Source organism: Fistularia commersonii, chromosome 3, assembly GCF_037954325.1.
Source record: "Fistularia commersonii isolate RoL2024-O1a breed Wild chromosome 3, RoL_Fcom_v1.0, whole genome shotgun sequence".
NCBI classification, from domain to species: Eukaryota; Metazoa; Chordata; class Actinopteri; order Syngnathiformes; family Fistulariidae; genus Fistularia; species Fistularia commersonii.
Genome location: NC_141286.1, coordinates 716,144 through 731,933, shown reverse-complemented (window position 1 = coordinate 731,933; position 15,790 = coordinate 716,144). Strand labels below are relative to the sequence as shown.

At 43.5% G+C, this 15,790-nt stretch overlaps 1 protein-coding gene across 5 annotated transcripts in view; it reads right to left on the bottom strand.

Annotated features, from left to right (window-relative positions):
• Positions 1-15,790, bottom strand: part of bcas3 (BCAS3 microtubule associated cell migration factor) — a 294,545-nt gene that overhangs the window by 226,550 nt on the left and 52,205 nt on the right. For all 5 annotated transcript variants that reach the window (XM_086140765.1, XM_086140775.1, XM_086140783.1 and 2 more), the window contains exon 14: positions 2,586-2,719. In XM_086140765.1, the coding sequence (XP_085996891.1) occupies positions 2,586-2,719 (134 nt within the window). The remainder of the gene's footprint in view (positions 1-2,585; positions 2,720-15,790) is intronic.

Below are 15,790 nucleotides of genomic sequence, written 5' to 3'. Positions count from 1 at the left end.
GGGTGAAAAACACAAATAACTTTGACCAAAATAAAAGAGCTGATAAGTCGTTTGTTCACTTGTCTTCTCAAAGACGAGCCGACTCCAGAGAGCAGACGCTAGATAGGATCTCACTCAGCTTGTTAGACATGGCAGTAAACCCGACCAGATGAGGCTGGATGAGAAAAGACAAGCCCAGGAAAGTGAGGAGATATAATGAAAAGAGTGAAGCATCAACCTGACTAGATTACCTTCTGTTTAAAAAATAAATAAATTGAAAATATAAATAAAATAACAGTCCTAAAAAGAAAGAGAGAAACTGAGGGGGGAAAATTGACGTGAAGGAACCAAGAGAAAATCAAGTATCGGAATGCAGAATTCGCTGAGTCTCAGAGAGAGTTCTGTACATACAAGTCTTTCTAATCTCCAGCCAGGTCAGACTGGGTAATTGTCCTTAGCAATGACAAGTAATGGGGTATCCTCTGCATACCAGACAGTTAGTAACTTCACAAAGATGAGTGAAAGAGGAGGTCTGACCTCTACTGCAGCTGATTAGGGGATGACAGCGAAAAGAGAGAGGGCTATTTTGTGTGCATTGTAATTGGCCATAATAGACCTGTCAGAGCTCCAAAACCAAATGGGTGTCTGGTCTTTACTGTCCCAATCCATTTTATTGGAGTGGGGATTACCTGAAGGGTGGCTGTGTTTTGCAGCCATCGTGTGATGACCATGCAGATAATGAACACAAAAGAGATCTTGGGAAGGTGGAATGTCACTATCCTCTGCATGGAAGTTGGACATTCCAGTTCTGCTGGAGAGCTCTCTGGTCTGTGTGTGCACAGATAGAGTGATGATATTCTTGACAGTCATGTGATCGAAAGATACAATTAAACTTGAGATGTGGGTTTTTTTTGGCTCGTTTTTGTCATCGACAACATAGGTTCATGAGATTAAGCAAGACAATGGGCAGAAGCACAAGGTCAAACTCCATAATATCTCTGCGAGGAGTCCAACACAAGGTTGTGTACATCATATTTACTGCCATTATAGAGTAGCTCTTTCCCTGGAAGAGGGAATGCCAAACTGACAATAATGACTTGAACGCACCAATGAAAAGCAGAGGTTGAAGCTTCTCAGGTCATTGTTGTTGCTCAGGCTAAAATGTTGGTCTTCAGTCAGCCGTTAGATCCTTCCCAGTTCCAGGATCTGAATCCATCCACTGCACTAAATTTATCAAAATTAACTTTCTGTCATATTTATGTGCATAATTATCGACTGAAGGACGAACCAAATACGTTTGCTTTGGGTTGGAGGGTGAGGGAACGACTGCTTCTGGTCCGCCATCTGATTGTCCGCATCAGTGTGTTACAGTAAAAATGGCCTTAGATTCTGTCTGCTATGTTGGAATTGTATTTCTCTCCCCCTCAGCTTTAGTCACTGGGTTCATGGTTTATTGAAAAGTGCTGCAGTCAGAGGTGGTGGTATGCTAACTTTATAACCTCAGCAATCTTGAGTTTTCCCCATGGCAACAAGCCGGTCTTCATTCAGGTCCCAAGTCACACTTGCAGCTGCAAACAGATGCAAACCTGTTGACTCGGCCTGAGGCCAGCGATGCCATTGCTTCCAACATGTTTGGCTGCAAGAGACAAGAACCTTGTATCTCCACCTAACCCAACCTAAAACGTCTTTTTTACAATGTAGAGCTCGTGTCTTTTTGTTGGTGCAATTCTTTTTAATTCATCCCTCGACTCAGTGAAACTTCTTGACATCACCTGCTCTGTAGCAAAGCTGAAGACCCGCGTGCTTGTCGTTGCATACAAGTCTTGAGGTGTCTTGTTGAGATTTTACTGTATTTTGGTTATCCTACTATTTTTTTGAATTTGCACAGTGGTGCAAACGGTAGCAAATATGAGTATGTTTTTTTCGAATCGGCATGTTGTAGTTAATGACAGCCTGAAAGATACTCATGAATATGTAGTCACTTGCATCAGAAAGTGTCAAACCCTAGCAAGCATCATGATAATGGTTGTTTTTCTACTGGATTTCAAGAGTTCAGTTGTTTTGGGTGACTTACCTGTGGAAGCATCACAACCACCAATGTAGAGTAGCATGAACATTGCTGGTAACTGACGTGATTAAGGAAACTGACACTCTTACTTTCTTGTCTGAAGTTGAACGGGTAAGTTTTGCTTTTGAACGTAATTATCAAGGAATTTATCGATGCATTGTCTGCACGGCTCATCCTGTGTGCATCGGAGACGCTGGAAAGACGTCAGAACCAGGAACCTTCTGGCCCTGAGATGGATGTGCTGACCTCTGCACCACCACACCGCTCCCAACACGACTCGTTTATTTTGAGACGTCCAGCCAGAAACGGTTGGCTTTTTATCTCAATTTCTGAATAAAAATAATCATCGGAACAATTACCATGAATGACATGTTTTTGTTTGCTTTGAACGTTGTTTTTGTTTAAGTACAAGGACTTGATAAAATACAAACTTTATAAAGCATTGTAAAGTTTATGGCACTGAACGGGGTCTCAAGTGTGTGTGTGTGTGTGTGTGTGTGTGTGTGTGTGTGTGTGTGTGTGTGTGTGTGTCTCAGACCTTGGCTTCAGTCTCCCCTCGGTGAAGTGTGTAAAGATGATGAACAGCGCTCTGTGAAGATGCCCATGGATGTGTGAGGATTTGGAAGACATGGAAATCATGGCCCAGAGTGTCAGCGGTCACCAGCAACATTCCTGCAAGGGAGATAAAAACCGGCGTCAGCAGAAATAGCACATGTAGTCATTGAAAATGTTGTCATTATTTTTTGATTTTTTGGTGACGAACACGCGATGTGGTTACTAAATTATGACATGAAAAATCCATGAATGAAATCAAGGTTGTAACCACGAGAAAACTGAAGATCATTATTTTTCTGCGAGCTTCTTAGTTTCAAGTCAGCGCCTGCAGGAAAAGGCGCTCAACATTATTTACCTCATCATGTTTGATTATAGCTGTAGTTTTGTTATTTATACATTTAGTTTTTGAGCATGCTGCACATGAAATGGAAGACAGGAAAGGAATTGTTTTTTTATTTTATTTTATAAGGATTTAAAGTAATAAACATAAAAAAATCAAACAAATGTTTCAAACAGCTGAATTTTTGTCAACAGCAGATATGCGAGGATGTGCCTGTGAAGGTCAGAAGAGCTGAAGAAGGTGAAAACTCTTCAAGGAAAGAAACCAAATCCAGTTGCTTCAATAAGATTTGAAAGCAAAATGTAAGCGTCTCAAGATGGGATTAGAATAGCAGGCAGAGTTCTTCAGAGTGGTGGACATCTGTAACATTTTATTTTTCTTTCAGCTGCTCCCTTCAGAGGTCACCTCAGCGAATCAGCATCCTCCATCGAAGCCTTTTCTCTGGATGCTCCTCTCTTACATCTACTAGTGTGTGTCCTCTTTCACGACCTACACAAATCTTCTCTGGTCTCCCTCTAGGCCTCCTGCCTGGGAGTTCCCATCTCAACATCCTACCCATATATCCACTATCCCTCCTCGGCAAATGTCCAAACCATCGCAACATCGCCTCTCTGACCTTATCTCCAAAACATCTAACCCCGATTGACTCCTCCCTGATCTAATTCATCCTTGAGAAGCTCGACATCTTCATGTCTGCTGTCTTTCCTTCAATGTCACTGTCTGAAGCGTATAGAGCTTCTGGTCTGAGCAGCATCACGCACACCTCTCCTTCCATTCTGGCTGGAGACATTAGCCCTGAGTTTTTCCTCCACCTGTTCTGACCCGCTGGACTGGATTTCTACACCTCTTTTCCACACTCTCCATTGCTCTGGACTGTTGACTTTAAGTTCTTAAAATCCTCCACTTTCTTTATCTCTTATCCCTGTCACTTCAACGTTGCACTTGGATCCCTTGCGTTCACACATGTAGTACGTCTTCCTGCAGCGAGCCATCATTCCACTGCTTTTCCACCTCTTTAGGTTCTCCTCCACCTGCTCCCTGCTGTCACAATGCCCACTCCAATACAATATCTACCACTTATCCTACTTAGGGTCGCAGGGTACCAGCTGCTATCTGACCCAGGGCCACTTATAGAGGCATACAGCCATTCACGCGCTCATTCGCACATCTGGGCAATTTTTCCCAACAAACCTTGGAGAAGCCAGAGGAAATGGCACGGCCACAGGGAGAGCGTGCAAATGCAACGTCCTCACGAAAAAGGTCCCCTGTTGGAATGGAACTAGGGTATCCCCTGTTATCCTTCATGCTGTGAAGAAGCGCCAGCGTACTGCCGGCTTTCACAATCTTATATGCAAAAAACATTTTCCAGGGTTTCCTCTTCACTTCACTTTTACTAATCTCTGGTTGTTCTCGTTCAAAACTAGTCACCTCTTCTACCCTTCACTCTTATTCGTCTTTCATCAGTTCATCAAACCACTCTTTCCATCTTCCCATCACTCTTTTGGCATCTGTCAATACATTTCCCTCTCTGTGTCTAAATGGCCAAACCAGCGGTACATCCTTCCAATCTCAATCTCTGCTTCACCGACGCGTATCAGTCTTCTCCTCCTTACTGTCCGACCGAGCATACAAGTCAACATACGGCCTCTATTTTGGGCTTTGCAGACTCCTGTCTGCTCCCTTCAGTCCCTCAGTGTCCCACCTCCTCTTGGCTAAGCTCTTTCTTTGCATACACTCCTTCCAGACACGACACCAAGTACTCTCCTACCTGCCTCCCTCATCACATCAGCTGTAGTTGTCAATTACCTGAAGGCTCCGCCTGACCGCCCGGAGCCTCTCAACTCCTCCCTGAAAATCATACAACACTCACTCCCCCCTTTTCAGCTTCCACCACTCTATCTTCTGCTTTGCCTTGTTCCTTCTTTTCTAACTACCAGCATTGAGCATCACACCTTCAATGTATTGCTTCAGACTCATCATTCTATCTGATGCTCTTTTCACCTCCAGAACATTCCTAACAAACTCCCTCAAGATAAGTACTTCTACACTTCTCTTCCTGTTTAATGTTATGATGGATTGCAACCTTTTCACCCCTTATCCTGGACACACAGTATATCCATCTGATTTTTCTGCCTCCTGCTCATCAATGCTGTAGCTTTTCCTAATATACATTATTCTTGGCTTTCCTCTTCTCCCTCTGCTCGCTAACAGGCCTTCCCATGGAGGTTGTCGTCAGCCTCGCCCGATCCGGTATGAAAGTCATATTCTATTAGATTCACAAGTTTAGTTTTGCTACAAGTTTTATGCCACATGCCCTTCCTGATGCAACGATCTGCACTCATCCAGGCTTTGGACCCACTCAAAGTGATATTGGCTCATCCTGCATTGATATCTGTGCTTTTTTTTTTTTTTTTTTTTTGAAAGTTAAAGGACCGGTCACTGATTACCAACCATATGACGTAACCGTGAAACTATAAATGACACACGATCTTGTTCATGATTCCAGAAATGGTTAAATAACTGGCAATTATCACTTAAATTTTCAGACATGAATATGTATGACTACACTGTCTCGAGTTCCATAATTAATACTTTCAAGTGAAATATGACTTCGACTGACTTTTATTGTCGCTCCGATTCCAAAATAAATGGTCAGACCCACATCAGCGTCGGACCGTATACTGACCTAAAGCCAGAAAAAAATAAAAGAAGTGAACTGCATTTCACCTTTCTGGGTAAAATGAAGGCGTCTAATTCAGAGAGTGCAGTACACATGCAACACGGCTTTGCTTGGTAGAAATACTGTGCCTTTAACACAAACAGAACAGCTTGTTAAAATCAGGTCAGCTATCATTTATGGTGTGTGTGTGTGTGTGTGTGTGTGTGTGTGTGTGTGTGCTGAGATTCTCTGAAACAATGAACACTGAACCACAGCTAGGCACAAGTGTAACCCTCACTGACAGGCACATTCATTTGGTTAGGTTTTATTTGAAGCTTGTCAAACTCTAGTAAGTATAGGCTCTCACTATAAACAACATGCTCAACAAACCACACCAGAACAAACCCAGATCAAGAATGGGTCGGCAAGGAAGAATGCTGGACTGCTTTTCAAGTCCAACCAAAAAACAAAAAAACCAATGTCCCGGAGGAATTTCGAGACGTTACAAACAAAGCGCAGAGACCAGGCTGCAGCGCTGGTGTAAGATTTGTAAAAATAGAATCTTCCAACTGTATCTACTGGATAACTTCCATCCATTAATGACATGAAAGTAATTTGTAATTTGACTCGAGAGTGTTTGCCAGTAAAATCTTTTATGGGAATGCTGCAGTAAGGTTTTAATTAGCGGCTGGGCTTTATTGAGTGGCACGTCAAATGTGACAAGAGGCGGCTGAAATGGCACGAGATTAAAACGGGTATAAAAATACGGACGAGGAAGACAGAAAATATTCCCGATTCGAAGAAAACTAAAGCCGGGCGCGCTACATTTGAGTCGCGATTCCTTCAACTGAGCTATGAATCCGCGCAAAGCGAAGCGAGAGGCGGCCGAGACGGCGGCCGCTCGGCCACAGCGATGACCTAAGGTGGCAGGAAAGAAGCAGGATAAAGCAGAGCGAGGAGAGCATCCAGACGTTGGACGGCTATCCTTTCTGTGTCAGAGGGACCGGAGAGCCAGAGAAGTAAAGCCAAAGGCCTGTAAGCTCTTTAAAACCCACGCCCCAAACGAGGTGCCAAGCCACAAGAAGCATTTGCGTCAACTGGGAATATAGAGAAAAAAGGGACGGGGCCCTTCTAATTATAGAGTCTGAAAACGGAAGCGCAGGGTGATTAGGAGTTGAGGCGCTGTGGTCTGTTTATCTGGGAGCTTCCTCTTGCTCTTGAACCCACTCTCCCCCACACTCCACTCTTTCTTTCTCCTCTTCTTCCCCCTCTCTGTTTTGGTCAGGCCCATCCCACCCGGTGGCTGGAAAGTCTGGCCCCTGGGATTCTGACAGATGAAACTTGGCCGCTGTATTGTGACCGGCATTTCTCATCTGCTGATGGTGGAGTCCAAACTCCAAAAAAGTAACAGCACAAAAAAGCTGGACAGCTTTGTAAGAGCGTGTGCCCGAAAACTGGGGCTTTTGTGGCCTTGTTGAAATACAGAGGCGTCAGTCGGTTAGCCCGCAGGAAGGCCAAATTAGAAAGGAGCCGAGCTCCTCGGCGAGTGAAAAGAGAGGGTTTCGGGGAAACCAGAGGCTGAGTAGAGCAGGGTTTGACACGTCCTATTTATAACACCTTGTCCCAAGGGTTACAATGTTATTTATGATGTTTTAGCACAAAAATCACTGGCATACACACAAAACTAGAAGGGATGACCTCTAATTTGCCATGTGTGCAAGACAAGCATACATATGGGACATTAGGGAAGTGATATAATCATTTCTATAAATATCTGCCTCCATTTTTTTTTTTTTCGGCTAAAGTGTCTTGTTTGTTTTGCTGCAGGGTTTACTGCCTGGTTCCTGACCATCCAAAGAAAAAAACATCTGCTCCGTTCTATTAACAGGGGAACCATGTTTCATTTCAGATGGGCTTCGGCCACGTTCAGCCCTGACAAAGGCAGGGGGAGAAAAACTAGCAAGACGACAAAAAAAAAAAAAAAGGGCGGTGATCGTCCTGTTTGACCACACAAAAGCACACAAACTGCATTATTATTATCAGTAGGTTATCGTGAATCGTAATAATAAAAGTGGCGTTAGTAGAGTTCTTTGGATCATTTAAACTTTCACCTTCTCTTTGTAAATCTGGAAAATCAAAAATGGTAATCTGGAAAGCGTAAGGTTTTCATGACAGGGATCTTGAAAGATTCACATGGCTTTCCTCTCACCAGTATTCGTAGACTACAGTGAAAAAAAAAAAAGGGTAATATGAAAAGAGTCTTCATCATCGTAAGAAGAAGATTTAGTGTGTGTGTGTGTGTGTGTGTGTGTGTGTGTGTGTGAGGCTTAGTATTCAGGACTGTCTCAAAAATTAAAATATTGTGATGAAGTTCTTTATCTTCTGTAATGCAATTACAAAAACAAGAATGTCGTACATTCTGGATTCATTACAAATCAACTGAAATATTGCAAAACTTTTATTATCTTAATATTTCTGATTATGGCTTACATCTTAAGAAAACTCAAAAGTCCCATCTCAAAATATTAGAATATCATGAAAAAGTTTTTTTTTTTTTTTTTTTTAATTGCATTTCAGAAGATAAGAAACTTTCTCACAATTTTCTAATTTTCTGAGACAGTCGCGTATTTACATCAAAAATCCTTGTGCTGGGCACATAAAGTACAATATTTAGGGGAAATGGTGCTAAATGGTACTCTGTCCTGTTCTGGTCCTCCGTCAAAGAACTGTTGCTGTTACCGCTCTGCCATCAAGGCTGCTTTATGGGGCAGATTCTGCAAGAATGACAAACGCTGATCGCCAACATCATTTAGATAAATCAGAATTGTGTCGACACCTAAGAGGCAATAAGAAGGGCAGGGTGTTTTCAAAGAGTGACTGTTTCAGGGAGAAGCTCAAGGCCCGTTCCTTCCTAATCTGAAGTGGAAAACATAACACTTTTTCTTTAATGAAACATTTACATATTTCTACTCTTGTAGGTATAATTAAAATGCAAAAGGTTTGTTCATTTTCAGAATGTAGCTGCATCATATTTTGATACTAAAATGAGTCGTGAGTAATCCAAGCTGCATTTTCATTCTCTTCTTCCCGACTGCCCATTCAAATTAAAAAGCAAAATACAATTTTCAAGGAATGAGATGTACTTCAATGATCCATGCTTGGGAAATTGTTTAGTCGTGTCAAGTATGACAAATAAAAAATAAAATGCTTCAGCAGAAATGTTTTTTCATTTGCAGAATGCGACAGCATATTTGACTCATAACTAAAACGAGCAGGAAGTAATCCAAACCGCATTTTCATTTTCACGTCCCGCGCACAAAAAAGATATCAAAACTCAAATTGGCTTTGCAAACCCAGGTGAGGCGGGAGAATGACGTCGGTGGTCGATGATCTTCTTCGCGACACACACACACACACACACACACACACACACCCAGATGTTTGCCTGCTGGCTGGTCTCTGAGACTGGAAAGCAAGGCACTCCCTCATGTTGTCACGCAAATCATACAATTACAGAAGCAGACACACAGACCTGAGCTGGGTTGAATACTGACGAGAGGCCGGGTCTGAAGAGAGGCTCGCCAGGGCAACGTTGTTGATAACGGAGGAATCAGCTGACCTCTCCATAACCTGCTCAGGTTTGTCATGACCGTCCAACACGGGACATGAGTGTCATGCTAACAAGTGTTAGCAATCAGCAAGCAGGTAAACAGATGAGTGTCTCCTGTATCCTAGAACCCAAACAACCCGTGAAGAAGACGTCACGCTCCTGCATCTCAAATTGAAATCTAATATATTTAGACATGAAAATGAGAAAGTGGTATTCTTTTTAACTGTGTTAAAATGTGCGACCTCAAGAAGAAACGGAAAGTGCAGTTTGGATCACTTGTTACTCATTTTAGTTATGAATCAAAATATGCTGCCAAATTCCAAAACTGAAAAAGCATTCTGATGGTGCATTTTGATTTGAATTTATGATACCGATACGTTTCCATAGTAGCTACTTTAAATGGAGTGGAATGACATTTCTTTGCTGTCCAAAGATGACAACACATCCTCGTGAGGGAGTGCCCGTTCTCACATCACTTGCAATTCACAAAAACCACACTTCCAATTTACTGCCACTAAGACAAAGTCCCAGTAATTGCTGGTACAATATATCGCCTTTCTTTATGTGGTTTCTTAACATGACCCTTGTAAGGTTCTCACAGTAGCTTACAGGGAACCTTGCGACCAGGCCTCTTTTGATGCAGTGTATAAAAAGCCCCAGAGCAAATTGTGCCTGTCCACAATGGCCAGAGAAACAATTTAGGACTGCGATCGACACTTAATCCACTTTCTGGGCAAAAAGGCAGACAGTGAGGCTCATGAGGTAAGCCCTTGAATTTACACGGTCTGTGTAAGATTTTCAAGACTTGTCTTTTGTTAACTACTGAAATCCTTTTAGGCGATCACAGCTGCTGGTCATGGGTAGGATTAAACAGTGGACCCGTATGCATTGTTCCAGCAGAGAAAACAAACACATTGTTGTCACGGGTAAGGTATGAAGTCAATCCTGTTTATATGAGGTGGAGAATATTTTTTAGCATCTCTCGGTGGAATCCAGGGATGAAACACCACCACAGTACGCAACCTCAGAAGGAACAAGTCCCTCAAACAGATATTATACAACTATACTGGTATTGTGCACTAAGGGACACGGTGCGCTGTTGTTTTACTCAGGTGGTGCATACATTCAAGGTATAGCCATAACCGCTCATATACTTTCATTATAAACATCTCAGATGACTTCATGCATACATGTACTGTAAGGAGAAAAAAACAGAATTCAATTCAAATTGTGACTTTAATTGATATCCTTTCGGCCGCTCCCTTCAGGCATCGCCACAACAAATCATCTGATTCCAACCCCATTCTCTTTGTCCTCTCCTCTCACATCAACTCACTCTGTATCCTCTTGCATTCCATCCATACCTCTCCTCTTGGGTCCTTCTCTAGGCCTCCTGCCTGCCAGTTCACTATCCTTCCTCTGGAAATGTCCAACCACCAGGCCTTTCTGACCACATCTCCAAAATATCCAACACGTGCTGTCCCTCCGATGGACTCATTCCTGATCCTATCCACCTTCACCTCTCCCAAAAGAGCCTCTACATTTTCATCTTTGCGACATTCAACTCTGCTCCCTGACCCTTCCTCAGTGCTGTTGTCTCACAACCATACGAAATTTCTGGTCTCACATTATCTTTTACACCTTTCCTTTCAGTCTGGCTGATACTCTTTTCACACATTACTTCATCTCCACCTGTCACAACTTGCTTGAACCTGGTCCTTCACCTCTTTTCCATACTCTCCATCATTCTGGACGGTTGATCCACTTCTTTTCTTTCAGCTGCTAGCTTCAAGGGTCGCCACAGTGAATCAAACCCCTCTAACTCTAGTCTCTATGTCTTCTTTTCTCACACCAACTAATTTCATGTCATCTTTCACTACCTCCTGCCTGGCAGCTCCAGCCATAGCATCCTTCTTCCACTATCCCTTGTCTGTGCTTGTCAAAACCATCACAGACCCAGGAGAGACGGCAACCATGGTAGTGAGAGTTAACGGCCCGATCTGCAGCTCCCAAGAGGAAGCACCCAGAAGTACACTAGGTTAAACCCTAAGAAGAAATACCCCGAGGGGCGCTTGAGAGGGGAGGAAACTGAGCTCTCAAAACAGACTGTTTGGCTATGAGCGCAGTCTGTAAATGTGGCAAGGTCTGCAAAAACACAGCCCGTCTAAAGATACACCAGAACAAGATGGGCTGTCTGAGGAAGCTGATGAAGTGACGTGCAGTGCCAGTAACAAGTACATCATTTGGTGACACTGGGAAGGATCCAGGCCTGGACACATGGACACAGCACTCTTAAACAGTGATGAACCCACACTCAAGGAAGTCAAAGAGGTCATCAACTCTGCCAGAGCATCCATACAAGGTCTTCCAATAGTGCCCCAGTTCCTTAGAACCATCTGGAGAATGAGAGTACCTCAGCGGTGGAGATGCACAGAAGGCATCTGGATTTCCAAGGCAGAGAATGTGAGTAACATCGAGCAGTTTAGGACAATCTCCCTCCTCAGAGTAGAATGCAAAATCTTCAAGATTGTTTCCCATAGCCAGATTGACTTTCTCCAAAGGAACACCTACTTAAGACACCTCGGTGCAGAAAGGAGGGGTCCCAGGGGTTCCACTGAACACACAGGGGTGTGTCATTTATAAAGTACCAATCACCATTGTGGAGAGCTTTGAGTGAAGCTCTGCCAGTTCCTGCATAGGTGGCTTGGCCTGCCATGGAGCCTAAGAAGCATTGCTCTCTTTGGGTAAAGAACCAAGCTACAACTTCCGTTCAGCAGTCTGGCAGAGGAGTTCAAGGTCACCTGAGCCAGAGAAGTCCTTTTTCAGTTCTTAGTGCATTCAGTGTATGACCCCCTACCAGGCCTTGTTAACCTGTTCACTAGTGGCCTGGTGGACTCACCTGCTTCCCAACTCTTCCCAACTCTGCCAGAAAATGGGATCGTTAGAGCTCATCCTCAGCTACTGCACAACAGCCTTGGGAGACGGGAGCTATCGTCGGCACTGTTGGACCAGGTCTGGAAGCTTGTAGCAGACAACATTTGCACTGGCTTCAACAACAGCAGCAAGCAGCAACACTCTGCAAAGTCCACAATTGCTTTAGTTCGAGCAGGCGAGAAACCTAAGCCCCCTGGCAAGTCCTGGTGGGGCTGCTCGCAACAGCAAGGGACCGGCAGCTACTGGTTAACCGATGCCCAGACCCCATTGACACAATGTCATTCCAACCTGACATGGTCTTGATGTCCAAGGCAAGCAGATCACGTGGAGGAAGTCCACTTGACTAGAGGGATAGGTGTGCAGTTCTGGTGGCCGAGTGTCAGAGGAGCAGGTGGAAGGCCTGCTCTGAGCCCAGTGAAGTAGACTGCAGGGTCTTCGCAAGCTCTTCATCGGGTCATGAGGCTCTTTGTGATTTGTCGGCTGCGCAGGTGAAAAACCATCAAAAGGATCCCGGTACCTGGTGGAAAGGCTTCACTGTGGTTCTGGTTAAGGGTGGGCACTTGTCGGGCTGTGATGTAAGGCCAGAAACACACAATGACCACGGGAACATGACTGACATTGTGTCCAGATTGCACCACAAGGTGAATTCAAGGATGGACAATCTGGCCTCTAACCTTATTTCCATAACAGCCAACATGTGCTGTGCCTCTGATAGAATCATTCCTGATGCTTTCCATACTCGTCACTCCCAAAGAGAAGCTCAACACCTTCTTCTCTCACCTCCTGCTCTGCTTCATGTGATTTCTTCAATGCCCCTGTCTTGTGCACCTTTCATTTTATCGGATATTCTTTAATCACATATTATCACAGACACTTTCCTCCAGCCGTTCTGACCTGCTTGACCTTGTTTCTTCCCCTCTCTCCATTGTTTTGGACTGTTGACCCTGAGTAATCTTCCGCCTTCCTTATCTCCACGCGCCATAGCCTCACAGTTCCACTTGGGTTCTTCTCATTCACACATATTCATTCTGTCTTGCTGTTGCTTAGCTTCATTCCTAAACTTCTCTGTCCTTACCTCCATCTCTCTAGGTTTTCTTCCACCTATTCCTCCTCACACTACACCGTCTATAAATATGGTGGTCCATTGCGATTCCAATCTAACCTCATCTGTCATGCCTTACAATCATTAGAACAAACAAGGGACTCAGAGCTGATCTGATGCAGTTCCATCTCCACCTTGAACTCCTCTGTCATGCCTTTGCCACACCTCAGCGGTGTCCTACAGCTCACATACATGTCCTGCAGCACTGATGTACCGTCCTGCCACTCCAGACGTCCTCATACAGAACCACACACTTTCTAGATCTGCACAGTGCATCGCACTCTGAGCCCTTCTGTGCTTCTTTCAACATTCTTCAAGCAAATACTAATACTGTAGCACTCTATCTTGGCATGGAACTACTTCTTTGTTTGGCTCAAACTTTATACACCCATAGTTACCACAATTCAGCACGTCTCCCTTGTACTTATTTATGGGCACCAGCACACTGGCTGCATTCCTCACACATCCTCTCCCTCTCTAAGCTCCAGCTGAACTATCTAATCAGAAAGGCTACCGCCACCTATCCTTGACATTTCAAAACCTCCACAGCTATATCATTGGGACCAACTGCCTTCCCACTCTTCATCCTCTCCAGTGTCCTCTTCACATCACCTTTGCTAATCTCTGCTGCTTCGTGGTCCACAATGATCACCTCTTCTACTCTTCATTCTATCTCATTTTACTCATTCATCAGCGCTGCCTCCATCACACTTATGGCACTTGTCAATAGATTCAGTCTCTTCCTCCTTACTGTCAAATCTAGCATATACAGTATGTCATTGTAGCCCTTTTTTGGCATTTGCCAAACGTTTGTCCCTCTGCATTCCCATCCTAGATACCAAAACTGCCCATCACTTATTCATCATCTTCATTGCCTGCACCGACATGTGCATTGAAGTCTGCACCAATTATGACTGCCTCATCACTAAGTCCAGATTTTTGGCCTTCTCTTCTAACTCACACTCCACCAGTGGGGCAAAACCACCGATGACATGGAGTATCACACCTTCAAATCTAGCTTCAGACTCACTCTATCTGACTCTCTTTTCACCTCCAGAGCACTCCTTTCCTTCCTCCGCCCCTTCGTAAGCTCCTTACACCCATCATTATTTTGCATTGACCTTTACCACTTACAAATGTCCTCAACACATACTGGGGAAAGTGTATTCATGCTTGACTACCACTTGAACAAAAGGATATTATTAACTGTGTTTATGTATTTCTCTATTCTTTTTTTCATTTGTTTAATAGGCCGTGATATATTCGTTCAAAATGATGAAAATGTAGCAGCAGCAGCAGGATGTCATCTCAGGGCTTGGCTGTGAGTACAACTTAGTACCTTGGTGAGAAGACACAGCTCAATCTGTGCTAAATGTGTGGCAGTCAAAGACTCTGGCCTTGTGGAATTCCTTGTGTGCGGGGATTTCCCTTGTGTTGAACATGTGTGTGGGTCTACAGTTTTTTGGCAATAGCCTGGTTTCCTTCACACATCAGTAGGATGGAGAGACAGAGTTATTACACCATCGAGAGCCGTCTTCCTGGCGCAGCTGCTCCAATGGTCAGGCTAACCAGGCCAGTCTATTCATTAAGCCGCACTATTTCTAAAGCAGGGAATATGGTCAATGAGACAGTGCAGAAAGAGAAGAGAAGGAGTCTTGACTCGTTCGCCATCACAGCTGGCTGAGAGAGGATCTGAAGCTCCCATGACAGTGTGTTAAATCTCTGTCAACTTGGTATTTGATGATACCGAAAAGAGAAATGGGATTTCGTAGATGAAATTCCGACAAACTAACAAGCAGGCGGCCTGTCGTCTTAAACTGTTCCACGTACGTGTGCTTTCATTTGCACCAAATAAAGTAAAGTAAAGAAGAGGAACAAAAAAGACAACAGAAGCCCCTGGGGATAAAAATATAGAGAGAAAGAAAAATAAGAACATGATAGAATCCACGTATGGTTTCTTCATGTTTGAAATTGATGTTGAAAATATAAAGATGATCTAAGAAATATCTTGTTTGTTTTATATCTATGTGGCAGAAAGCCATCATATGTACAATTGTACCAAGTGGAATAACAACAATGGTGCTTTTTGAATCAGTAGAACACACTTTTGTTGTCTTTTACAATTGGTCAGAAACCCTTTCAAACAGATATTCATTTCAAATAAGTTCATAAATAAATCTATACATATATAATTCACATTCAAATATACAACAATAGCGGCCAAAGTCTTATTGCATGCAATATGCATTGAATTCATTTAATCTGACAAGATTAACACATTTGCATCCAAAGATTCTCTCTAAGGCCTTGTTTATCTGGTATTTTCTAGTTTCTCTTACATCTTTTTTTCTTACTGCATTTGAAAGTTAAGCTGATTGAGATCTTTTGAGCCGATCTTCTTCTCTTCACCATTAGATTTGATGCCAAATTCAAAACAAGACAAAACGCGAGCTCAGCGTCAGCGATGTGAGTGAGCACAGTGGAAGTACAGTGTGTGAAACACCTGATAATGATGAGAATGGCTGGAGAGACCCGGGAGCAGA